The sequence below is a fragment of the Melitaea cinxia genome, chromosome 20 (genome assembly GCF_905220565.1).
Source record: "Melitaea cinxia chromosome 20, ilMelCinx1.1, whole genome shotgun sequence".
Classification (NCBI taxonomy): Eukaryota; Metazoa; Arthropoda; class Insecta; order Lepidoptera; family Nymphalidae; genus Melitaea; species Melitaea cinxia.
The window spans coordinates 2956317-2983633 of record NC_059413.1 but is presented as its reverse complement, the minus strand read 5'-3'; the positions used below and the strand labels follow the sequence as shown (position 1 = coordinate 2983633).

The following is a 27317-nucleotide window of genomic DNA, read 5'->3' as shown; positions in this document are numbered from 1 at the left end:
AGGTTCAAGATTACCCTATATTATTAAACTAGCGACCTGTCCTGGCTTTGCATAAGTGCAAAAACTATCAGTGTTCCTCCACTATATTATGCATGTATTATACATATAACCTTCCTCTTGGATCACTCTATTTACTAAAGAAAACCGTATCAAAATCCGTTGCGTAGTTTTAAAGATGCATACAGACAGCGGGAAGCGACTTTGTTTTATACTATGTAGTGATGGTAAAGTTTGGGCTTAGTGGCGCTGTAATTCATGCAAGATATTATGACTGAATCTTTAACAAAAGACAGTAACTTTTTTAAAGACTAACTTCGAAGTTTCTTGTCGATTCTTCTCTGAAGATTTTACATTCCGAGTCGGTGGTACCATCATTTTAACATTAATAAATTCATTAAAAATAAATAATAAAATTATTATTTAGTAATGACTTAAAAGTGTTTTTGAAGCCTATGTGAATAAAGTTTTAATTTTGATTTTGATTAGAACCGTGAGAATGGTTTCCGTTTTTACATCACGTATAATTTGTATAAAGTCGTTTTGGATAACATTTAAACAAATCATGTTCTACGAGATATTAATGTGGTAATTTCATTTATCTCAACAACAAAAAAAAAATGTTACATATATGCACGCGATTTTTTAATTTTTTTATTTATAGTAGTAGCAACACTTAAAGTAATAATTTTTTTAATCTGTTGTTCGTGCAAAAGCGTTTATATATTTTTAGATTATTCTCTATACAAGCCAAAACAAATTCATTCACAATGTATTCTTATACTTTAGAAATAATTAGTTAAGTCAATGTATGTTCCATAAAAGCTTATTGTCAATAAATTGTCTCATGTATGTGTGTGTATGAATGAGTGCGTATTTGTATATAATATAAAGAATATCAATTCTTTTTGCTACATTATACCATAACAGCCTGTAAAAGTCCGATTTTTTTTTTGACAAATTCTTTACTCCCATTAAGGAGACCTCTCTCTTGTAGGAGTAAAATTTGAGCTGAGTTCGGCACATCGCTACTCTGCGGGTGGCGAATATATTAAATATTTATGCAGATTTGAACACTACATTTTAGTTTACTGCTAAGTTACAGCTTTAAAATACAAAAGTATTTGCCCAGATTTGAATTCACAACTATGTGTTATGGTTTTGCGATAAATTTTGTCTGTACCATCTCTGTTATCTTTTCTGGATATTACTCCTTAACAAACTATATAATATTCAGCATGTAAAATTCCACTGCTGGGGATCTTCTTTATGTAAAAGAAGGACCATAGCTTAATCCGTCACGCTACTCCACTGCGGGTTGGCGGATATATTCCCGGATATATATATATATACTATGAGTAACGAACGCTATCATGTGTATATGATAACAACCAGGACCGACAGCTTAACGTGCTCTCCAAGGTACGGCGAGGAGATCAAAAAGGACAGACAATCAGACCGGAAAGAAATATTTGTACAAATTCAAATGTTCATCCCGAGCAGGAAATAAATCTGCAAACTGCTTAGGCGGGTACATGGAACACGCGCTAATATATAGGTACGATTATATATATATATATATATATATATATATATATATATATATTTTTTTTTATTTTTTTTTATGGAAAGTAAAACTATTATAAAATTACAATGTATGCAACCATCTGTTGCGGTGAGATGTTAAGTGCTCATACCACGCTTATTAGCGAGCCCGGATCCTTCGCAAATTAGTTCAGCGGTTTTTCCGTAATTGGAAGATAAACATTCAATTTTATTATATTTTCGCGCACAGTTTATACGAAGTAGGATAGGTTAAGCCATAATACATTTCTAAAAAAGGAATTTAAGTTTTACGACTTTTTTAAATATAAATATATACTCTACAACATTTTAAAATACTACCTACAATTATTTGACAATTACACAAAAATATTCGCATTTTTGTAACTTTTTTGCAAATTAACCGGTTTTATCGATTTTATCGTCTCGGGCCTAATTAATACATATTTTTTAAATATTATTATTATATTAAACTTTGATGATTACTTTGACCAGTTAATTTCCCAAACAGTTCAAAAGATTAACATAATTTCCATAGTTTTAAATGCGTAACTTCACCTTAATACTATTTACACATTTTAAACCAAGTATTTATTTTTATAATACATTATTAAGAAGGATTTAACATCTTAAATAGATTCTTGTTAAGTTACAAGCTTAACGCAGCTTAAGAAGCGTGACAGCGTAAAATTTTAACGTTTAAAAAATAACACGTAACCCCTGTGAATAGCCGTCAGAGATTCGAACGCAATGTATGAAATGGTGCGCGACCAATCGGACATATAGATTTGAATATGGTGTTTAAAACCATCGTGACCTTCATAAATTTAACCAATAAATGTCACAATTTAAAATGAAAAAGAACTTCGCTAAGCGTTTCATCTTTCTTTTATTTTACTTATTTTAAGTCGTTCAGTGTTGACTTGACGTTGAAATTCCGTTATCAATTTTTGTTTTCGATTTTGTATAAGTAATTATAATTATAAAGTTATAAGAACTTCGTAATTTTTAAAACTGTCTAACTCTGTCGTCATCGAATGCTTAAATAAGGTGTCACAGAAACCAATAAATAATATTATACTGCCAGTACTATTTATGAGAAATAGCATATTGCAACTCTTCTATAGCTACTAAATTATATGGTGTAACACTACATAGTATAAAACAAAGTCGCTTCCCGCTGTCTCTATGCTTAGATCATTAAAACTATGCATATGATTTTGATGCGGTTTTCTTTAGTAAATAGAGTGATTCCAGAGTAAGGTATATATATATATATATACATATATATATACACTTATATATATATACATATATATATATATATATATATATATATATATATATATATATATATATATATATATATATATATATATATATTCATAATATAGTAGAGGGGCGCTGACAGTTTTAGAAGTTTCTAATGTGATGTCTTAAATAAACATATTTTTTTGCGCATATATTATATTAATTGTATATTATATATTTAGTATTAGGATTGCACCCGTGCGAAGCCGAGGTTTCGCTAGTTATGAATAAAATCTGTAAATCTGCGCAATATAGCATTTAACCCGAAACTTTAATAACCAAACTTTGCGAGAAAAGATTTGTTGTGTAATGTTGGTCTAATTTGTTAATTACATCTTAAAATGTAGTCAAAATTGTCTTATTGTACTTGATTAAACAAACACGCTTATATTAACTTCACACGTAAGTATGTATCTAATCTTTTAACTTAATTTCGGCCTACTTTAAGAAGTCTGATTAGTTAGAAAATATGTACAAGGGTCGAAGGCTACTAACAACAACTATACTAAGATTCTGACTAGTATCATCAGAAAAAATGTAATTAGCTACAAAGTTAGGCGTATACCACCAATATGACGGTGGTAATAATGTAATTCTTCCTTATCATCATACTAGATACGACTTTCTAGTGTCGTTTCTTTAATTTTTTAACTGTTAACTATAACACGCTTTAATATTATACACAATGAGTGTATACTTATATTATATTTTAGAAATTTTTATACACATGATCTATTTAACAATATCAATATAAAACGAATACCATGTGTATTTATGTTAACTCAGCGACGTAAATACAAATTTAATTAAGTTAAATATATACTATATAACGGTGGAACGTAAATCACATTACATTATATTTACAAAGGCCTATGTACGCGGACGGCAATAACGTATGTTAATAAAACTTTATTCAGCTAAGCTTTATCGATCGTAAAACACAATCCCATTATGCTTCAAGCTGTTATAGCTGGGTTTGCGATAAAGGAAAATATAGAAACATTTTCATATAATTTTATAATATCTATTTATATGTATAACTAGCACAGCCGGCTAACTTAGTACCGATATTTTGTTTGTGAAGACAAATATTTAAAAAAAAATAAAGTTTAATAATTCGTCTACGTATACTGCCATGCATAGGTAAAAGGTAACCTTTTCTCGCTGCTTTTGAAAATTTTTGACGCTATTACATAACTTTTTATTACACGTTTTTTAACTGACTTCAAAAAAGGAGGAGGTTACTCAATTCGACCGTATATATATATATATATATATATATATATATATATATATATATATATGTTCGGGGATAACTTCGTCGTTCATAAACCGATTTTGATCATTCTTTTTTTTTGTTGGAAAGAAGATATTTCAAGTGTGGTACCATGATAAGGAAACCAGGATCTGATGATGGAATCCCAGAGAAATCGACGGAAACCCTCGAAAATCGTAGTAACAACTAGTGCGTTTGTTAATTTTTTCGTCTACTTACGTTGTATTACTTGTCGACGTAATTGGAGTCAGTTTTTTTCGTTTGCGAGCAAACACAATTATTATTATTAGCTTTACGTGTATGTTTGTATGTTGTAGCCTACTCCTTTGGACTTCACTTTGACCCACTTCGAAAGTTCAGATTTCATTTAAACTCAGTAGATTATCGAGGACCGATGACAATACACTAATTTGATAGGATTATTTCTTTTTAGTTTGGTTTATTTATAAAAGCGTGTTTTTTAGTTTTTTTTTAAACTATTATTTATTTGTGTATTACGAGACAATGGTAGCTATCTTTGCCCGCCGAACGTGACAGAGTAAACCTATACACTTATCTACCGTGTCACGATGGTATTTTTGCTGGCAGGACAACTACGAGTATATTGAGTTTACAACACACTTGATAGAAGATCACAGCTAAATAACACTGCCCCCAAGTAGCGTTGTGTTCCTGTGGTGGGTAAGGCAGCCATAGTCCCTGGGGAGACTCAGGGGTAGGCAACGGTCTTACGGTGCTGCTTGTGTTTCAGCACTCTATAGGCTACGGTAACCGCTTACCATCTAGGATACGCATATTTGCAGACCTAGTCATTGCGTTACAATGATAACTTTGCCGGCAGGACGTGGCGAGGCAGGCGGCGCGATGGCGTGCGCCGGCTGCGAGAAGCCGATCCTGGACAAGTTCCTGCTGCACGTGTTGGAGCGCGCGTGGCACGCGGCGTGCGTTCGCTGTGCGGACTGCCGCGCGCCGCTCGCGGACAAGTGCTACTCCAGGGACAACAAGCTGTTCTGTAGGAACGATTTCTTTAGGTAAGTTAATGTATATTAGTAACACCTAACTTAACATTTCTGACTAACTTAATAGTGATAGCTGGTTAAACAAAGCCGTTTTGAGCGGGTATGTGTAAATAGGGAACGACGAAAGAGAGTTTATCCTACAAAAAACCCTGAAACCAGTTCGAACAATATATAAAATGGGTATTTTTGGGTATGGGTACACACTAAACTTTTTACTCAAAATATATTTTTTCTTTTTTATATAAGCACTTCTTAAAAAAATCATTACGTAATGAATGTCTAAACGAGTTTAAAACATTCTGACGACATTCTTCTGTAACAAATGAAAGAAACTAAGAGAAAAACTGTTTAGTTTTTTGCGGTATCACTAAATAGATCTTGTAATCAGTCACGTCTAGGTAAAGTCTATAGTGTCTAGATTATTTGTAGAGTCATGATGTTTCGAAAATTTGTGATGAAAAGTTACGAGAATTATTGTACAAGATTCTCAGTACGAATGTTACTATTTGAGAATAATCTTAACATACATAGGCATATTAAAATGTTAACCGGCAAAGGCTTTTAGGTGAGAGCTTTTTAGGTAAGACAAATTTTAAGATATCTAGGAAATAAAAACAATTGTTTTTTCGAAGTAGAACTTCTTTATGTACTGGGACTGGACTTGGGGAGTAAGGTGGTGCGTGATGAGAGCCTTACGCAAAGTGTGATCGGGCGAGACGAACGGAAGTTGAGAGGGAGAGTTAGTGTAGATAGAAATAAAGAGAGAGTTACGTTTCGTAAGTTTTATCTCAGTCGTGTGGTCTAAAGCACGAGTGGTTTCAGCTAAATAATACTGTTTTTAAGCAGTATTGTGTTCCTGTTGGTGAGTAAGGTGACCAGAGCTCCCGGGGGAGGGAGGGGGGGGGGGATTAAGGTCAGCAACGCGCTTGCGATGCTTCTGGTGTTGCAGGTGTCTATAAGCTACGGTAATCGCTTACCATCAGGTGAACCGTACGCTTATTTACCGACCTAGTTATATAAAAAATTCTTTTTTTACAATTATACTTAATATAAATGTATATTCGTATAAATTACTGTTTAAATTTGTAACCCTGCAGATCTAATATAGAATCTGATAAATATTTCATCTTGACACACCGTCTAGAAGCAGAATTATCAATCTATAAACAAATGTAGTTAAATTGTAACGAGGTCATTTTGTATTCACATTTAGTGCAAATGAAATCGCATGGCTCAGTTACTAAAGATTAAATCGACACCTTTGATCCAATACAATCGCGATTTAGCTTGTAGCATCCCACTGCTGGGCAGGCTCTTTCTCCATGCAGAAGGGTCGGAGCTTAATCCATGTTGCTGCTATATACATATATTTGCAATATGCATATATTTGCAGATATAATAATACAATGGGTCTAAGTAAAAAAAAAAAAAAAAAAATTAGTATTAGATGTTGGATCGAGTTCGATGATGTATTGATGAATAAGTGTTAGTGTCTTTAAGGGAATTCTATTTCATTCTCACTTCATATTAATATTGTGTCTATTTCTACTATGAGGTAACTTAAATTGTATATTTCATTTAAATGACTAAGTAATGTAACATTGACGAAGGATTAGGCGAAAAGTGCAATGGAACGAGCTAAGTTTGGGGTCTCTCTCAAAGATAGGGTCAGAAATGAGACTATCCACGAGAGAACGAAAGTAACCGACATAGCATATAAAATAAGCTTTAAACGAAGGAGAAGGTTCTCAATTCGACTGAACCAAGGTTTTTCTTTTTTGTTTAGAAGTTCCTCTGTGTATAAAGTGTTTTAGCGCAACGGTCACTCCATTAGATTAGGACTGTTCGATCCCTGCATTTGGTATAAATTTGTATTGGCCAGATATTTTTCAGATAATTTTGTTTGGTCTGGGTACTTGTGCTTGTGTATTTTGATTCCGGACCCCCGACACAGAAGTAAATCGTAGTGGGGGCCGTTGAGTGAGAGACATTTTTTTTATTGTTAGCCACATTTATTTGAACTGCAGTTTTTTTTTTTGAATATCGAAATTATAATATTATGAAGATAAATTAACATCGCGATATAATGCTAAAGAAATAGTAAGTAAAATTGTTTTGACACTTAGCATTCGACAAACTAGCTTCAGATTATTGCAATCAGCTTTACAGTTTTAATGATGTCATATTTTATAATATTAATAATAACGATTAATTCGATGATAAATAGTTCGTTTTTGCAAGGTGGTTTTATTCTAGATTTTAAGTAAGAATCAAAATCGAAAAAAGTTTTACTATAAAACATGACATTTTTTAAAGTATTTAGTACTAGTGAAGTAAATCATTTATTGGGCTATAATTATATTTGAGTAAATAATAACAATTATTTTGGCCTTTCAGTACAGTGGTAAGCGATTTTTCCGCGGCTGGAATCGATTCTCATTTCAAATATGGGTACATTGTATATTTATTTAAAAATGTATATAAGATTAAAATCTTATATAAATGTCAGACGTCTGTTACCTAAAACCAAGCATTAAGTTGCCTACCATAGGAACATACGACCGTGTATGTATACAAGGTTCTTAAACAAATTTATTTATTTGGTAATGTTGGATATATTTATGTACATTTTTTACATTTATTTATATTTTTTAATATACATAGAAACACCTAGTACCTACTCACACTTAGATATAATTCTAGTCATACGACTTTATAAATTTATAGTTTTAAATATGAATTGCGTAAAAAATATATTTCTAATTTTATTTTTGCAAGGAAGTAAGAAATTACCGCGAACGGTGTCAAGTTGATCGCAAGTTTGTGATAAACGATAAATGCAAGACAAATTTGTTCTCACATTATAAACAAGAGCAAAGAATTTAACATGTGAAAAAGATTTAATGAGATAAAATTTTAAACTGCACAGTATTATTAATTACCTCAAAATAATTCAAGTAGAATTTCTAAGTTTAAAAATTAAAAATTAAGTAATGTCATTAATATTCAACATGTTACTTTTGTTTCTTTTTTTTTCATTAAAAAAAATTCCATTCCATTTATTTAAAAAAGGAACAAAATAGTAGTTATCAAGAAAGTAATTATTCAAATATAAAACAAAAAATGAATAATAGTACTGTTGTTGAGTGTTTGCAATTTATAAACGAATTTTATCAATTGTAATTACTGAAACGTTCCATATAAATTTTATCATGTAACTGTTTAAGTTTAAAAATAATCTTAAAACACTTCTTGTTTGAAAACTTTTTGTTTATCTGTCGACTGTCTTCAGACAAGAATGGAATGTCAATTACTTCAATTACTTAATTCTTCGTATCAACCATCGACACTGGCTTTTTATTTAGATTATTAATCTTACATACTCTACCATTTAAATCAAGTTTTGCGCGATCTATGTTGATCCGCATGCCTTCTGTCGGGCGGTTGACAACTTTTACATATTAAATTTTTGCAAGATAGTAGGATTCGTTTGAGTGGTTTTTTACAGTTAATAAGTTTATTGTACTCATTTGCGAATGACTGTAGTAGAACCTTCGACAAACTTTCTATGTTTATGTAGAATATAAAATACTACTACACTAGTCTGTGGTACTTAGGTATTCTACAGATATCTCGCAATTCTATCTACTTTTATTGATTCTTAAATTATGGTAGAACAAAAAATAAATGCAAATTCTAAAATTTTGTTCAATTTTAAACGATATTCTTTTGCAAAACTTAAAATAAATCTGTCTAAAACTTAACTGTCACAGTTGAGATATCATTCGTACAGGAACTTAAAAGATAAAACTTAAAAACTTTTCGAAGTAAACTTTTTTGTTAAAACCGCAACCACGCAGTAATAACCATTATTAGCTATAGCGCTTCTCCAAATATAACTAAAAAACTTATAATATTAGATTGTTAAATGATATGGCGCCAAAATGTTAAAAAAAATAAGTAATTTTGTTTTGGGTCAGCGGAAAGCGGTTCACTCAGCGCTTCCGCTCTTTAATACTTTAATTTCATTCATTATAAAAAAAGAGACGTTTTTAATGGTTTTTTTTTAGAATAAGAACAAGGCACGATTTCGTGCTTTTATGATAATAAATATCGCTTGATGAATTATTGCGTCATATTTTAATGACTACTCGCTTTCTGGTCGCGGCTTGGCCCGCGTAGATTACACGATTGTGATTCTTCCACTTTTTCCCGTTACAATACAGCTTATGTATTTTGTACATATGGATAATATCACAGCGTTCAAAGCATTGACTGAACTAGCGCTTCAGCCGGTCGCGGGTTCGATCCTGGCTCGCGACGAATTTGTATAGGTCATACATGCAGCATATTGTGTGTGTTTCTAGTCCCCGACACAAGTGAAAATCCTACTTATGTCTATCATACTACATATAAAATTATTATGTACTGTTTGTTTTTATATAAATAAATAAAATAAATAATGGTGCAAGAATTTGTTACTCGGTTCCATAGTTTTTGGATTTAACGTGAATTTTAATTAGAATCATAATTTTCATGATCACTATCATTAAAATTATGATTCACTCTAATATATATACCTACATATCTATAGAGATAGAGGGAGAGTGAGAAATAGAATTAAGTATACTATTCCGTACAGTCACACATACGTCATTTCATCGATTTATTTTATTTATATAAATATGTTATATTTACAAACAGACAGGCAAGAATAAGTATATGTGTACAACACAAAGATAAAAATCGTTACAATATTTGAATATTAAATCAAATCATTGAATCATAATTAACTTGAATATGCATATTTTTTGTTGAAGGATGCGGATGTCAACAGCGTTCTGATTACTAAATTTTATCTTATATTTATTTATATATAAAGAGGTGAATATGTTCTTGTGTGTGCAGCTTCCACGTGCAGCTTTATGCTGTTTTACATATACTATATTTTATTAGAAATTTTTCAATTTAACTTATAAAATAGATTAACAGTATAAATTATGACTGTAAAGCAAACGACTACCAAAACGCGAAAGGAACGTCGTTGCGATCGGGGACCATAAACAAGTTTAGTGAATGAAAAATAATATATAAAAATTTGGTATCAGGTATGATTGTTTTCTATTCAATTTTGTTCAAGCGCTAAAAATGTTTTTGTATAATTTTCGTGTAATGCAGTTAAATTTTGTATATTTCAATATGTATGTGTATATATTATTTCCTGATTTCTTTTCTTTCTCGTTCTGCTACTCCTACTTTTATTCAACAGTTTAAATTACACTTAAAGGGCTAACATCTAAACAATTTAGGCAATAGGTATTAAGTGTAGGTAACTTGATGACTTCATTCAGTGATATTTCGACTTCGTATAACTTAAATGACGTCATTTCCGTTTCCCGACATGACAACGTTTTTGTTAAATTATAACAGTAATATAGGAGGTATTGTTATTTAATATTCTTTTTTTTTTATTAAACCTCATTTACTGTAAAAATTGCAAATATAGTAATAATCTATCATTTTCCAAACTCTGTAAAAATTTTCATTTTTCTGTAAGAAATTTAAGTTTTTTTTTGTACAATCTATATAAAATTAAAAAAAAGAAAACAGACTTTATTAATCTCGATTCTAGGCCTAATCTTTTGGCAATACAAAACTATTCAATTCGATTTTCAAACTCGAACTATTTTAGGAAAGGCGGCAATGTTCAAACTAACATGGCGGCTTGCCAGATTAGCGCCAAACGTAAATGTTTTATTCAAGCGGCCTCCGTCGTTTATGCAAATGACGCTGGTAATAATTCATCGTGATCATAAGATAATAAAAAATATTGCCGCCAATGTTTCACATGGCGAACCGCAACATCCAATACTTGTTCTTATGACACTTATTGCTTTACTAGTCAATCTACACGGCTTTATCTGCTTTGACATTATTTTTTATTTTACCCATTGAATTAACAGTCAATGATATTTTTTTAACTTGTTTTGATCGACTTGAAAAATAGGCTGAGTTCTCAATTTGCGTATTTGTTTTATGTTTGTCACTTTAGGACTTAATTTTTTTAAAATCAAATTTAAGGGCTTTATCGCGATTATGTCGCCATGGTCAGGAGACTTACATTAATACATATATACACAACTTAAGTTCTCTTATCCAAGTTAAGAACTTAATTTATGAACCAGTAGGGAAAATTATTTTTTGATTTTGAATAGCTTTCCGTTTTGTCTTAGTTAGAACCTGCAGTAGATCGCTATAAGGATTAAATTGGAGGTGAAATTTTTATTGGCTAACTTTATTTGTCATTAATCAGTTTATTTGAAGTATTTTTTTTAGAATATTATTGATTTTCTTATTATTAAAACTTGTATAGCGATTTTTCCAGTTCATCTTTGTTACATTATTCGCAAACTCTTCGAAACTTCTAAAAAACTAAAACTATTCGAAAACTTTATTTTTCTTTCTGTACTCCGGGTCTAAATCTGATCCGGGTCTTTTGAGCTTCAACCCTAATCAACCGAGTACTGGAATTTGACCGATTGCAACCCTTCTTATAAACGATGTAACAGTGACTACGCAGTATCAAAACATAACACTATTAGTATAATTGTAGCACGTTTATTTAATTTATTATGATATAACTTTGAATTATAGCAAACAAAATTTTCATTTATTGATTGTACAAATCATAACGAATTTATGACAGGGTACGAAATAAGATGATAAAAAGTCACAGTTTATTGAACAACCATTTCAAAATAATTACACCTTTGTATACAAATTTTATGACACTGACAAAATGAAGTTGAAATAAAAAAGGCAATCATCATCATCATTATCATTTCAGCCTATTGCAGTTCACTGCTGGACATAGGCCTCCGCAAGTTCGTGCCAAAAATAGCGCGATCTCATGTGTGTTGTGTTGCTACCACGCTGGGTAGGCGGGCTGGTGACCGCAGGGCTGGCTTTGTTACACCTAAGACGTTGCTGCCCATCTGTGTATTTCAAAGGCAGCAGTTGGATGGTTATCCCGCCATCGGTCGGCTTTATAAGTTCCAAGGTGGTAGTGGAACTGTGTTATCTTTTAGTCGCCTCTAACGACTCCTACGGGAACACTATACACTATATACTACGGGTGCAATATTATTTTTGAAGTTGTAAACTCAAAATAAAACAGAATAGTCTAAGTCATGTAATCTACGGCAAAGCCGCGGACAGAGAGCTAGTAATTAATAAAACAGGTGCTCGGTCGACCGGTTGCGTGTTAGACGATGACCGTCTGTCGTCACGATCAGCCAAAACACGATATTTCTAATTCGACCTAAAACTCAGATCATTACTCACAAATCAAGCGGACACCGTTATCGCATAATTTTAAAATTTTAATAGCTGTCATAACCGCTTACCTGTTTAGAGTTCTTTCGTTGCTATACAAACTCGTGAACGCGGGTTTGTTTGTGTATATTTATATTATTTATTTTTATCGTATCCGAACGATTAGTACTACGTCCATCCGAATGACTGCACCGAATTTGAAAATTCCTTTTATGTGTTCGTTATTTTCAGGACAAGGTTAAGCGGTACGAAGTTCGTTGGATCTGTTTATGTTTAACAATTATTTATCTATTTATTACATAAAAAAAAATTAAGGGACATCTAAGAAATACTTATGCAATAAATACATAAATGAGTTAAAGTAACTAACTGAGGTAGGGCACAGCAGGAATTTCCTGCTCAAAATATGGAGCAGTCCGACTGGGGTAGTACCTCGACCTTACAGAAGATCACAGCAAAATAATACTGTTTTCAACCAGTATTGTGTTCCTGTTGGTGAGTAAGGTGACCAGAGCTCCTGGGGGGATTGGGGATTGGGTCGGCAACGCGCTTGCGATGCTTCTGGTGTTGCAGGCGTCTATAAGCTACGGTAATCGCTTACCTTATCAGGTGAGCCGTACCCTTGTTTGCCGACCTAGTGACATAAAAAAAAAAAGTATTTATTTTAATTTCCCACATAATAACAGGGACCGGTTTTGTGTTCGACGTGTCTGTCTGTGTATTTGTGTCTCAGCTTCTACGAATGTAGCGATTTTATTGCGGTTTTCTTGTTTGACAGCTGACGTGGTCGAGATGGTTCTTAGCTATGATTTATGAGTATTCGTTCACGAGTTTAATGATCAAAGGTATCTTATTTTCTACTTGATATTATAGTCGATACTTATCCTCAATATATGAATTACTAAGGTACTTTTAAGTAACTGGGCTTTTAACTGAGGTAGGGCTCAGTAACCTGCTCAAAATCTGGAGCGGCCTGACTGGGGAACCATACAGATTACAGCTAAATAACACTGCTTTCAAACAATATTGAGTTCCTGTAGTGAGTAAGGTGATTAGGGCTCTTGGAGGGGTGGGGTTGAATAGGGTAGGCAACGCGCCTGCGATGACTTTGGTAATCGCTTATATTTATATATGTATATAAAAAGTAGGTAAAAATCCAAGCATATTAATTGTATTATTTGACTTTTTAGCTTATTATCTTGTGCCCGGTTTTGCTAAAATTTATAATTCTATATTTATAGTTAACTAGTCAATCAAATATCAAACGAATACTATCAAGATAGAAACATGTCAACATGTGATAATTTTTATGCTAAATAAGTATTTAGCATAACATATATCTTGACATCGTGACATTATCGTGACGATTCGAAATGCGTTTAAATAATAACGTATATATTATATTATTAAAACATATTTCTGCTATAAATTCAAATATTAAACATTAATAAATGGTATAATTTTTAACGTTCTTTTTTTATATTATTGCATTGTAAAGTATAGTATTTTAATTTGATAAAATTAAAAATATAACAGATCCAAAAAATTACATTTTAGAATTTATCTTTGTAATTTTTTAGAATTAATTTGACCTTGTTCTAAAATATGTGGTCGATCTTTATCTGAAGTCATAAAAGTCATAAAGATTGGCGTAGTTCGTTCTATTTTAAGAATCATATAAATTATTATATTATATTGAATAATTTGCAGCATTAGCAGGTAAATAATATTTAATAATCTGTAGAATTGGCATTTATTAAATCAGGACACAGTGGGAAATACCTTGAGCTGCCCGATTCCCGCCTGAGTCTGAATTACGTAGTAACAATTTAGTAATCTGTGGTCTGAGTGTTATGTGTATTTATATATTTAGGTACATATATGTATTATTTCCATGTATATTTATCTAAAAAAAAAAAAACAATAGGTATAGCAGTCGGCTGATACCTATAACACAAGCATTAAGTTGCTTGCCTTAGGAACAGACGACCGTGTGTGAACGTTATAAAAAAAAGTCGTATGTCCATTTCATCACAGCCAGCTACCGAATACTGCTTCCGGGCGGTGGTCGACGTTATAAAAAAATAATCTTAAACATTTGCATTTTATTTTTTCCTCTGCATCTTAACGAATGTGAATAACCTGTCGATACTTCCATTTATTCGTATATCATCCTATTTGCGTTTACGATGAATATTTCATAATGAATCCCTACAAAATGTAGATGTCCGTGTTTTATTATTTTTAATAAGTATCTGACATATTTAACGCGATAGCTATAAATTTTTTTGCAAGTGCGACATAATTTTAGAAATCTAGCTGAACCAGTGTATTTGGTACCGCCATTTTTTTGTGACATCAGTCTTTTTTTAATTTCACTTCATACAAACCTCGTCAAAAACAAAAAAAAAAAAAAATCAAAGCTGCAGTCGTTTGTAAGTTAGTAGAACTAGTAGTTACTGAGATTAACGCGTTTGAACCAATAAGCAAACAAACTTTTCAGCTCAAAAGTATATGTATACACCTCCTCCTCTTTTTTTGAAGTCGGTAAAAAAGTAATAAATAGGGCTAAAAAAAGATAGTTCATTGCTATTTACGTCTTTCTTATGTTGTATATAGATTTTGTATAAAGAAAAGGATTATTTTATGCAGAAGTGAGCCTAAAAAAAACAACACAACATACAAACCATACAAAATATTCCATACCAATTATAAAATTTATGCTCAATAATAGTCAGATTTATAAGTGCTTAAAATTAAAGCCAAATTTATTTTCCAGGCGTTACGGAACGAAGTGCAGTGGCTGCGGGCACGGTATATCACCTTCTGACCTCGTGAGGAAAGCACGGGAGAAGGTGTTCCACCTCAACTGTTTCACATGCCTCGTCTGCAGGAAGCAGCTGTCCACGGGCGAAGAGTTATACGTCCTAGACGACAACAAGTTTATATGCAAAGAGGATTACCTAGCCGGAAAGGCGCCAACGCATTGTAAGTACCAACCTAAAATAAATCCACCATTCAAAAATGTAAATCTTTGACACCTAAATTTTTATGTCCTCATAAAAAAGTCACAAAAGCAATTAAAAATGGTAACACCGATGTGCCCCATAAAATTATGTAAATGATTCGGAGCTCACATTTAGAACTTTACATAATTGGTTACATAATAGGTGCAATAATGAATGATTAAGGAACATATAATAGAAAGTAAGGCCAACAATCGCACAAACGTGTCGCAAAAATAGTATACGTCAACAGCTAGATTGCTTCGAAATTGCTTCTACGCTAGCTAACTGAGCTTTATTTACGTAAGTCCAATCAAATATCGACACACGGTGTCACGTTTGCAATAGAAGGCATTGTGGTCGTTAAAAAAATAAATTAGGTCTTTTATTGTCCTCGCCTCGAAACGGACCCAATCGATGTAGAATAATTACTTTTCTAAAACACGACCAAGTCGCCTTCAATTTCTGAACGTGACATGTGAGAATTGCATTCTTGGTTTTAAAACACTTTTTTATTATTATTTAAGAACGTATCGCAACAATAAAACTCACGGAGCACCCATTTCGAAATCGGATTTTTCGATCAATACGAACCGTAACCGAAACCGAGAGAAAAAAGAAACAAAAAGATCAAAGCCCTGGACAAAAATCCAACCGCATTACACATTAGCTACGTCTCCACGCGGTAGTGGCGTAGACATCTTGTTTTTTATTTTTGAATAACAGTTTTGTCGAAGGCAACACTTTGGTATCAAAAAAAGTGACGGATCGTAGACAACACGCGAGAAATGTTGGTTAAAGAAAATTTAAATACATAGGCCCGTTGTATAAATATTTTGATTGGGGGTGAGATACCAACCCCTTTTAGGAAATTAAAAAGGTCGGATAAGAAGATGGTAGTCGTTACATTTTGATATTTATAATTAATGCATAACAAATTGTATGTCTTACGATAGCGTCAATAAGGTTCTGATCCGGATTGACTGGTTTTTAGACGGTTGATTAATATGTATCCCGTTTTAATTTATTCTCTTTGCGGTACTTTATCGACTTTTTACATAATTAAAGTGATGTAGTATTAAATTTCTATCAAAACATTTTAAAAGTTATCGATACTTTTTTAAATTATATTTTTAAAACTCTTTGATATTTATTTCTTTTTGCACACGCTGCCTATCATTTTTTTTGTTTTTTTTTTCACGTTTCTTAAAACTAATCGATATTCTATTTTCAAATAATGATTTTTTTAGTACGAGTAGTCTATAAAATTAAAGAGCAGAAAGAGGTTATTTTATAGGGTAGATGTTGTTTACTCGCTTCTACCCACAACATGTGCACGCCCGCGGCGCCGGCTGTTTGCTCAGGGTAATTGTGTTTAGACATTGTTACTGGAATAATACTCGCAAATAAACAACCGACGGTTTGTGTATCACATTATAAAATATTAAACTACTCTTAAAAATTACAATTTTATGTATGTAATAACTTATTATAAGTAGTATGGCAGATTATAAAATGATTATATAATTTTTTTTCTAAAAATAGTTTTTTTTATTTTGTAAAAAAAAAAAACACTTTTATATTTCGCAGTTTAAAAAACTGTGTATCTAGTTCATAACAAAACGAAAATGTGAAAATACTTTAGTAAAAAGGTTTTATAAATCCAAAAATTAGTAAAAATCAAAGTAGAAACAAATTATTTCGTAAATTGAAAAACATTTTTTTTTTTAATTTCTATATTGATTAGAAAATTTTGTCTACAAAGAAATATTATTAATATTAATTATAAATATTCCGTTATCATGTCAAAGTTATGAGTTAAGGGATAAGGACAGATAACATCGCTGCCTCCCTCTCGGGTGCAGCGAGCTGATACAGATAATATATGATATAGCAAACAAGGAATCGCTTCCACTGGTTGCACTAAGCCGTGAAGGAGATTAGAACCCCTCGAGGGTTAAGGAGCTTACGCGGTTATTGATACACGATGTAGTTTTGTTTATAACGTATTTTTAATCTGTGATACAGTTTTTTTTTAATATTAAAAAATGGAATACTCTACAATCTAATATTTTTTTTTAATTGAAAAGGATTATAAAATAATTGCTAAAAAATATTGTAGTACACCTGCGGTCATAGGCTGAAGTGATGATGATGATGATCTGGCAGAATCTAAATTTAATTCTTTAAAATTTAATTCTTTTTTTATTAATATTTGTAATTAAGTAATCATAGGACATAACGCAATTACAAATATAATTTACATATTGAATATAAATTAATTGAATTACAATAAAACGAGTAAATCCAATATTTAATTATATTTCATGTCTAATTTTAAAAACAATTTCCGAAAAAAAAATACCAGGCTAGCATAAAAGAGAAGCGTTAGAGCGCAACAACGCTAAACAAAAACATATCCACTCCCCATATCGGTTGCAAGGTAAACAGCCGGGAGCGTGGACTATGGGTATTTGCAAGATGTTACTCCATGTCATGGTTATACCACTTAAATAAAAAGCCATATTTTTTATTTTCATACTTGAAATTATAAAGTTTTGAAACAAATTAATAAAAATAAGTTATAGTTTGTAATTAAAGAAGTAATGGGAAAAATAATCATATATCCTACTTAAGTTAATTTTTCCCCTATATAAAGGTAATAATCACTAAAATAATACTTAAAATAAGTTTTTAAATTGAATTTTATTTTTTTTAGAATTGAAAAAAAAATTGAAATAAGCGTGCGAATAATCTTGACTACTAGCGATATCATTATCATTACAGCCTATACAGTCCACTGCTGGACATAGGCCTCCACAAGTTTACGCCAAAAATAACGTGAACTCATGTGTTTTGCCCATAGTCACCACCGCGATACTAGCGATAATGCTACCAAATATAGGTTACATAGTTACACTGTTTTATTACACACAGATTATATATATTTATATATTTTATTTTTTATTTATAGTCAATGGTCTTGTAATAAAGTATATTTCATTTATTTATTCATTAATCTTTACAAAACTAGTATAAGTTACTACAAATAGTGTAGGTACCTACTACCTACGCCTGCGTTTGATTGATAAGCTATCAGGATTTGCGAGAAGGGGTGCACTGGTGGCCGGTGGTTAATCGTTTTGATTTTATACCTTGACTAGACAAATCGTTATAATAAAAAAAATATATAAAAAGTAAAAGAAGCAAATTGAAACTCTAGGCAGTATGAAGTAAGTAGACAGTTATCGATTACATTTTTACTTAAATATGGCGTGTAAAAAGCAAATGCTTTTATTTTCCATCATCTTATAAAGTTAGTTTTGTAGTTTGATTTATTGTTTTTGAATCCCGTCAAATTTGTTGATATTTATAGTTGGGAACTGAGGTAGGGCACAGCAGGAATTTCCTGCTCAAAATCTGGAGCAGCCCGACTGGGGAAGACCTCGACCTTACAGAAGATCACAACTAAGTAATACTGCTTTCAAGCAGTGTCGTGTTCTTGTAGTGAGTAAAGTGACCAGAGCTCCTTGGGATTGGGGTAGGGTTGGCAACGCGTTTTGGTGTTGCAGGCGTTTATAAGCTACGATAATTGCTTACTAGGTAAGCTTTACGCATGTTTGCCGCCCTAGTTGTATTTAAAAAAAGTAGTTGTAATGGAACATTCTAGTATATTTTACTTTATATAACAAAATTGAAATTAGTTCAAAATTTTAAGAGTGCCAATTCCATACAACCGAATCTTCCTGCTTTATATTATTACCTACTTTGCGACCGTTGTTTTGATCTTCATTAAAATCCACGATTGAAGTAAAATACTATTCCAGTAAAAGTATTCACGAACTACGTCTAACACGAATGTCAACTCGAGAAAAAAAGTATAAAACACGAAATTACAGACGTAAACAAAACCATTGAACCGCAAATATTTGTGAAGACGATGCGAAATAGTCCTTATTTCGTTGCATTAAGAGTGTACATAAGCTGTAGAATCGTAGCTATGTGGAGTCACGTTGAGACCCGGACGGCGTGGAATGGAGGAGTCTGATAGAATCCTATTTCGTCCCACCCCCTTTGGAGGTTAGATGGCCCTGTATCCGATGGATCGAGTTAATAACATTGGCGCGAATGACGATTTAAAACACGGTATTAATATTTGCGATGTTGAATAAGAATTTGTGGTAATACGAAGAATAAACGATTGTTAAAAAATATTTTTTTTTTTACTTATAAGAATTTCATTAAATTGTGTAAAAAAAGAACACAAATAAATGTCAAATATTTTTAGACAGAGGATTCGTTTTGTACTTTATGCGGTCTTCAATTTTAACGCAGGGATTGATAATTGAACGTACAAGTATTAAATTGAGTAAAATTTTATTTTACGGTTCGTTTTTCGAAGCGAATTTTTCTTTATGCGCTAGAGCGCGGCTCTCACCTAACACCGGCCACTGCGGAGTCTGTCTGCCATTAATTTTTATTTATCGTTAAAACGATCGATAGGTAGCGTGCTCGTAAAATTGCTGTAGTAAACGTTTATGTTTGAGTTTTATGATGTTTTAATGCAGCGTTTTTGAAAGCGCGTGAGTCCAGAGTTTCTATTTTATATGGACTCGGAATTACGGGCAGTAAAACATGTATCATGATGCGCTTGTTGTACTGTGTACGAACTCGTCTAGACATCTAGCAGATTGACATAGGAGCCTATATAAGTCATAAGATTCACTAATTTACACACAACGACCTAAAATCTAATTCTCGATAACAAATCAAGGAAATCAACAACATTTAGGACGTTTAGCGGACTACAGTCGAGTGTATTAAACCTCGGCGATCAAGTAACAATCAAATCAGTAAAAAAACTAATCGATCAACGATTTACAGCGTCGGGAGCGTACCCCGAAGGCAAATTATCGATAATCGACGGACTAACCAAATAGCCGGTGTCGATACAAGTTATCGACAATAATCGTTATAATCGCTAGTGCCGCGCGATTGTTGCCGGTCGCTATTATGGGACGTGCGCTGCGTTTTAAAACGGAACCATTATCTTTGAACTCTCGCATTTTATCTTTAAAAGGAACTTGCTTCGAAACTAATGCAACAGACGAGCTCTGTTTATAACGGTCTTCTGGATAACTTTTTTGTGTACGCTTATTATTGAAATTATTACTTATTAAATGTAATTGTCGGCGACGATTCGATGGCTAAAGTCGAGCGTTTAGCGTAATTTGGTCGGTTTGATGTTTAGGGGCTATGAGTAATTATTAGTTGTCAAACTATGGGGTCGGGTTTAATCACGGTTAAAGAACCCATTAGGAAAGTATTAATGAACGATATGTTGAAGGAAATAGTACCTACTATAAAACAAGTACCTACTATAAAATAAATTGAAGTAATAATTTGCACGTTAAGCTGTCGGTCCCAGACTCATAATAATAATATATGCGCCAATCCGCTGTGGAGCAGTGCGGTGGATTAAGCACTGATCCGCTTGTCCGAATTCTGGAGAAAGAACCCTACGCCCAGCAGTGGAATGTCACAGGCTGAATCGTCGCCATTCACTACAAAAAAAAAAAAAAAATGCACTTAAGTAGATAAATGAAAAAGTATTTTATTAACGTTCGAAAATTTGAACTACAAATTAATAGTAGGAATTACCCGATAAAAAATTCTAAGCAACTTAATGTAATATTCTATAATAATTTCAGAATATTACATATCTGTAATGGCACCTCTCGTGTTTCGCTTTACGTGTCGTTGCGAATAATTTCTTTCTTTTTATTTTATTTTTGAAATTATTATTTTTTTCCTTTGCGACGGTATTGTGCGCGGGTAAGTGGCGTGAAATTGACGGTTGGCCTGTGTTTGCCTGCATATGATCTGTACACTTAAATAAGAGTCATGGAAATTAATATACAGTACATATGGAGGTATATTGGAGATAATTATGTTTCATGTTTTTTTTTTATGAAACTAGCATAGCTAACAGACTCTTTCCTATCTGGCGACCTGTTAACCGTGTAAAATAAAAAGAACTGTTAGGTATATTTTTGGAAGTTCTCCAACTTTCTGCGCAATTTTCTAAGCGGAACTTAAGTTTTCTTTTACGAATATAATTGATGGAGCCGTTCTTGAGTTTTGCTCTTAACAAAGTATTTAGTGATTAATTTTTATTTATATAGACTAACTGATTGACATCGTACGCGCCATTTTTTTTATGTTTTGTACCGATTTTTTCTAATTTCCCTTCATAAAAACATACAAACTTGACAGCAAACATACAAAAAACGATTATCCAATTTGCTGCAATCGTTTGTAAGTTAAACGCGTACATACATTTCAGCGAACCTTTTTTATTTTTGTTATATAGGATTTTTTAATACTAAATTACTGTGTAAGGTATATAAGATATATGTGTTACTGAATAAGATTTTTCATTATACATTGCAATTTGGGCTAATTCAACACATCTTTGAAAAAGTGTATTACAAAGAAGGGACAATTATTATTATTATTTTTTAATTAATAATGTCGTAAAACCCTTTTTACGTTTACATTTCGTCAGCTGACCTTCGATTTGTTTTGTGTTTAGACTGTACACTAAGAGTTGTGACATTTTAAGTTCATTATTACATAAAGAGTTAAATGTAGTTGTATTTGTAGGGTTGTTTTGTCCCGTTTTGAAGTGAAACTTCTTAAGAGTTATTGTGATTTGAAATTCGATGAAACGAAAAAGAAACAGACACATAAAGTTATAGGAGAGAATGGGATAGAAATACATTACACAGTATTTTGTATTTACTGTGATTTTTTTTTCTCGTGCACACACACACACAACGGACACACACACAAACACACACACACACACACACACACACACAACACACATACACACACACAGAAACACACACTTTTTGGTTTTTCTTTTGCCAATTTTGTCTATCATAATAGCCGTATGTCCGTATGTTACCTTTGTATCCATACTAGGCAGACATTTATATTTTTTAAGAATAGGTGTATGTATTATATAAAATGACAGACACATTATTATTTTTTTAACTTTTTATATCTTATAAATAGATTATGTTAAATAGGTACCTACTATAATTAACGTGGTTGAAATAAAAAGAAGGAGAGTCAAATATTTATGCAGATGGTAGTTTGCTAAATCTTTTTTTTTCCTTTTTTTTATATCATTAGTTCGGCAAACAAGCGTATGGCTCACCTGATGGTAAGAGATTACCGTAGCTTATCTGCAACACCAGAAGCATCGCAAGCGCGTTGCCGACCCTTTACCCAATCCCCCCAGGAGCTCTGGTCACCTTGCTCACCAACAGGAACACAATACTGCTTGAAAACAGTATTATTTAGCTGTGGTCTTCTGTAAGGTCGAGGTACTACCCCAGTTGGGCTGCTCCATATTTTAGCAGGAAATTCCTGCTGTGCCCTACCTCAGTTCCTATTTTCCTCTTTTTAATTCCGAAATTAAATAAGCAAATATTTATTTAGAAGTTAATTTTAATCGTGAAATTAGTGAACTAAAAAACTTTTCCATAGATTAGAGTTTACCTTATAATTTTTAATCATGAAATTTAAACAGTAAAAAAAAATTATTCACATTTAAGTCACCTACACATTTTAATCTGTGTTGTTTATAGCTAGTAAATAATCTCAAAGTATAAGTAGGTAGATATATAAACGGAGAAGCAAAGGGAATATTATTTCCTTATCTCCCCTAACCACCGCGGGGTTTAGAGGTCGTTTCTGAACGCCTCGCCACGAATTCTCCCGGGTATTTCAAAATATCAACATTGATATAAAAACTTTTTCGATATTAATTTTTTGTGCTTTACTTTAAATTTGTATTATTTGTAACCCGATCATTTTTATTAACCATGTTGCTGAGAAAAGTACCGTGGATTAAGCTATTGTTCTCCTTTAGGATAAATCCAATAGGATAAAAAATCATTGCCTAGCAGCGGAAAATCGAAACCTAGTTTTAGTTCAGGTGAACATCATCTTAACTGTACTTAACCGCTAAGACATGTAGGTGTAGACATCAAATAAATATTAAAATTTTTGGGTTTTTTTTTTTTGTTAGGGAACATTTTTTAGACTATCTAAAATCATATTTCCGTTTTGACAGCAATAACTGCGCAAATCTTGCTAATTGCTATCGCTAGTCTGTTGCAAGTTATCCACGTAGTAGCGCAGAGGGCATCGCAACTTATTTTTTTTATTACGTTCATTTCTTCAATCAAGTTTTATTTCCTATTAACACATTCCTTGGTAATTGGTTTGTAAATAATAATCATTGAGCATTTATAGTAATCATTATAGAGAGATCATTAACACTAAATTCCTATATTTTGACAATCACAGAAACCTTTAAGAATTCCATATATATATTCTTTATTATATTTTCCATATTCCGAATATTTTTTCATATTTATTAGATACAAGTGATCGTAAAAGTATATGTGTTTTAGTTTCAAACAATAAGAGGATTTATAAATATATGTATTATATCAAGGTCATTGACCTCATTTCCTTACAATAAGCAAACATTCTCAGAATCGCATAACTCATCTATACAAAATAATGACATCCGACACTCAATTCAACGCTTGTTCAGTCAAAACGGTCCATTCATACAAAACATATGCTAACAAACCGACCGTGGCATTATTCAAGTTAACCTTAACACTTTAATAGCCTGAATCGGGAATCGAACTTGTAACGCCTCATTTCATTTCGCTTCCTTACTAATGGTTATACCAAATTGCACTCTAAGCCTTTGTAGTAAAGTAAAAAATTGTTTCTTAATTTTGCTAAGAGTTAATTGGCTTTCAAATGACATAAGAATCGTATGTTGTAAAAGTAAACAAACAAATTTGAACCCAATCACTACAATATTGAGTTTGAAATTCTTAGTAAGTGGGAAAGAAATGCGAAATTCTTAGTTCTGCGGTAGTTTTACGCCATTCGGTAATCTTAGTCAAGAGTTTAAAGCTAGCAATTTCTGATAAAGCTATTATTGAAATACTATCGACGTTATGATTGACTAGAAGTGGTTGCATTTGTAAGAAATATAATATTTACTGATTCTTACAAAACGATATTTAATAAAGAAATTGATACAGTTGATATTTTGACGACGCTTCCCAATACAACCAATTTGAAACGAAAAGCCTGTCAAACGATGCCTGCTACCAAGTCAGACCTCCACCACTTTTATTGTTTTCAAAATTTTATGGCAGGCACTAAATCATTATGTTCTTCGAAAGAGTTCGTTTCGCGATTCGCGACCGTGAATTTCTTAATATCTTTCGATGAGTTCGATTTTATTTTCGACTTCTATTCTAAGAACGTAAATTAACCGACACTAAAATGCTCTATCAGCAGTTCCCACACCGAACCCTTAGAAAAGGAGGATGTATGTAAATAACATAAAACAAAATACGACCGCCGCTCAGATATTAATAATGCGAAAAAAAAAACCTTTTCGAAAAACAAAAATCGAACGGCGGGAAACATCGATAGACAATAATGGAGAGAAACAAAGAGGTAAAAAAGCGGGAACCTGTCGACGCCATGTTGTGTGGCACTCGGCCTTCACGCCTCGGTCGCCGAAGATAATCTTAGGAAAAAAGAACCGAACAGGAGGCCCTGCTCCGCGGACACAAAAGACTTATACGCGTGCTGATTTCACGGAGTTAGGGTTCCTTGTCGCTACCGAATAAGGATTACAATTGCTTACACAGCTACGTACGTACAATCGTTTGTTGCGAGAGTGGCGGGTGAAAGAAAGAGCATCGTCACCGAGCGCCTGCTCCGTCACTGATGACCTGTCAATTCCGTCTTGTACGCTGTACGCCGGCCTGAAGAAAAAAGTGACATTAGAGTTGGCCATCTATTATTTTGACTTTAAGTGGGGAGATGAAGATGAGATTGATCGTGTTTGGCTCGGCCCTTTTAATTATAGCGCGTTCAGGCTTTGTATTATGAGTTTCTACTGTGCGGTAGAAGCTACCTAATTTATTCTATGGTACGACGTTTCCTAACTACGTAAGGCATTAATCTTTTTGCTTCTCGTGTTTGAGTAAACTATTTAAATTTTGAATAAATTCAGATAGAAACAGCGTTGATAAAACGGTAGGTTACATTTCATGTAATATGTATGTTGCTGCAGATAAAAATGTAAAATACATATATCTATACATGCAGTGTCCTACCGCTGTGCATTGTCGATTTGCAACGCCGCGTGCGTGGTTGCGCGCGCGTCGTCTCGGCTCATCTCATTGTACGATTTCGTATGCTCACTCGTCATTAGTGTCAACCATGTCATTACTTGACAACTTGTTCCCCGCTGTTTTATTTATTTTGCGATTATGCTCATTTGCATTTTTTGCACTCATCTGCCTGAATTATCTCAGAACATATTTATAACATGATTTCTTAATAATACTTGTAATTATAGATTACGTAACTAGCTGTAAAGTCTCATTCTGCGAATCACTATTATTGATCGGCGCGGTAATCAACGGGTAATGATAACATTACCAGTCTCGCAACTATGTTAATGACACCTCTTTTATAGCACTCTTAGTTTCCTTTGAAATTACTATACGAACAAATGAACAAATCTCCTGTAGGTACCTACCTTCTATAAAACTAAATGGCTAAAATGTATTGCTTAGCGCAAAACTTTAGGACGGCTGGATTAATTCGTCTGTATTTTGTTTTTAAAGTTTTCTAATTATTTGTAGAATATTCTGAAGGAAGGAAGGAAACATACATGAGTTCACAACAACGGCAACTTCTGCTGGGTTAAATTATAATAATGCGGAAATAAATAAAATAACGTATTCAGTCCGTAGCATCCCACTACTGGGCATAGGCCCTCTATCTACATGCTTTAGGAGGATTTGAGCTTCATCCACCACGCTGCTTCACTGCGGGTTGGCGGATATGAGTAACGATCGCTATCGGGTATTTATGATAATAACCGGGACCGACGGCTAAACGTGCTCTCCGAGGCATGGTAGGGAGACACACAAAGACAGAGATCCCAACCGGAAAGAATTATACAAATCAAATATCAATCCCGAGCGGGAATCGAACCCGCAAACCGTCGATGTTTTAGACGACTACTAACAACTTAGGCGACTAGCAGCAACACTACACACAAGCGGTGGTTAAATCAAATTAAAAAAAAATGTTTCACAAAATGTCTACAACTAAAATCCCACAGTTTAGTATTTTGATACAGTTATTCTGTATAATACTATCCTGTTATAAAATTTAACATTACTGCAAATACGAGGATAAAAGCAAATACAAGCTGTGTATAGATAGCTCCGTAGTCGAAACACCGTGACTACAAGCTCACAATCACTGGAGCAAGACTAGAATTGTAGAGAACAAATAATGCCACCGCACACGCACGCGGCCAATCTCGCCGGGTCACGACTTGCGGTCACGGAGATACGCCGCCCTGGTATACACGTATACCTACTGTACACTATACATACAAAGTGTACTATTATAGTGTGTATAAATTACTAAGCCATACTATAGTAATTTTTTCGTGATTCAAATCTATAGTGATGTTACAAAGTTGATGATATCTTTTCGTCTTTGGCTATTCTGTTTTCAAAAGTTATTTTCTTTGTTTTGTCTATTATACGTTGCTTATAATATTTAAAAAAAAAACATTCGAATTTCAAAAATTTCTAGTAATCAATAACGCAAGATTCCTTGGACTTACAAATTACCTTTGTATCATACTGTAATAATGTCACTGGA

At 32.8% G+C, this 27317-nt stretch overlaps 1 protein-coding gene across 1 annotated transcript in view; it reads left to right on the top strand.

The window, feature by feature from the left end:
- The first annotated feature begins 4969 nt into the window (after positions 1-4969).
- The window catches only part of LOC123663636 (LIM/homeobox protein Lhx1), a 57852-nt gene continuing 35504 nt past the window's right edge, over positions 4970-27317 (top strand). Inside the window, exons 1-2 of the mRNA XM_045598304.1 lie at positions 4970-5178; positions 15281-15489. Coding sequence (XP_045454260.1) covers positions 4970-5178; positions 15281-15489 — 418 coding nt within the window. The remainder of the gene's footprint in view (positions 5179-15280; positions 15490-27317) is intronic.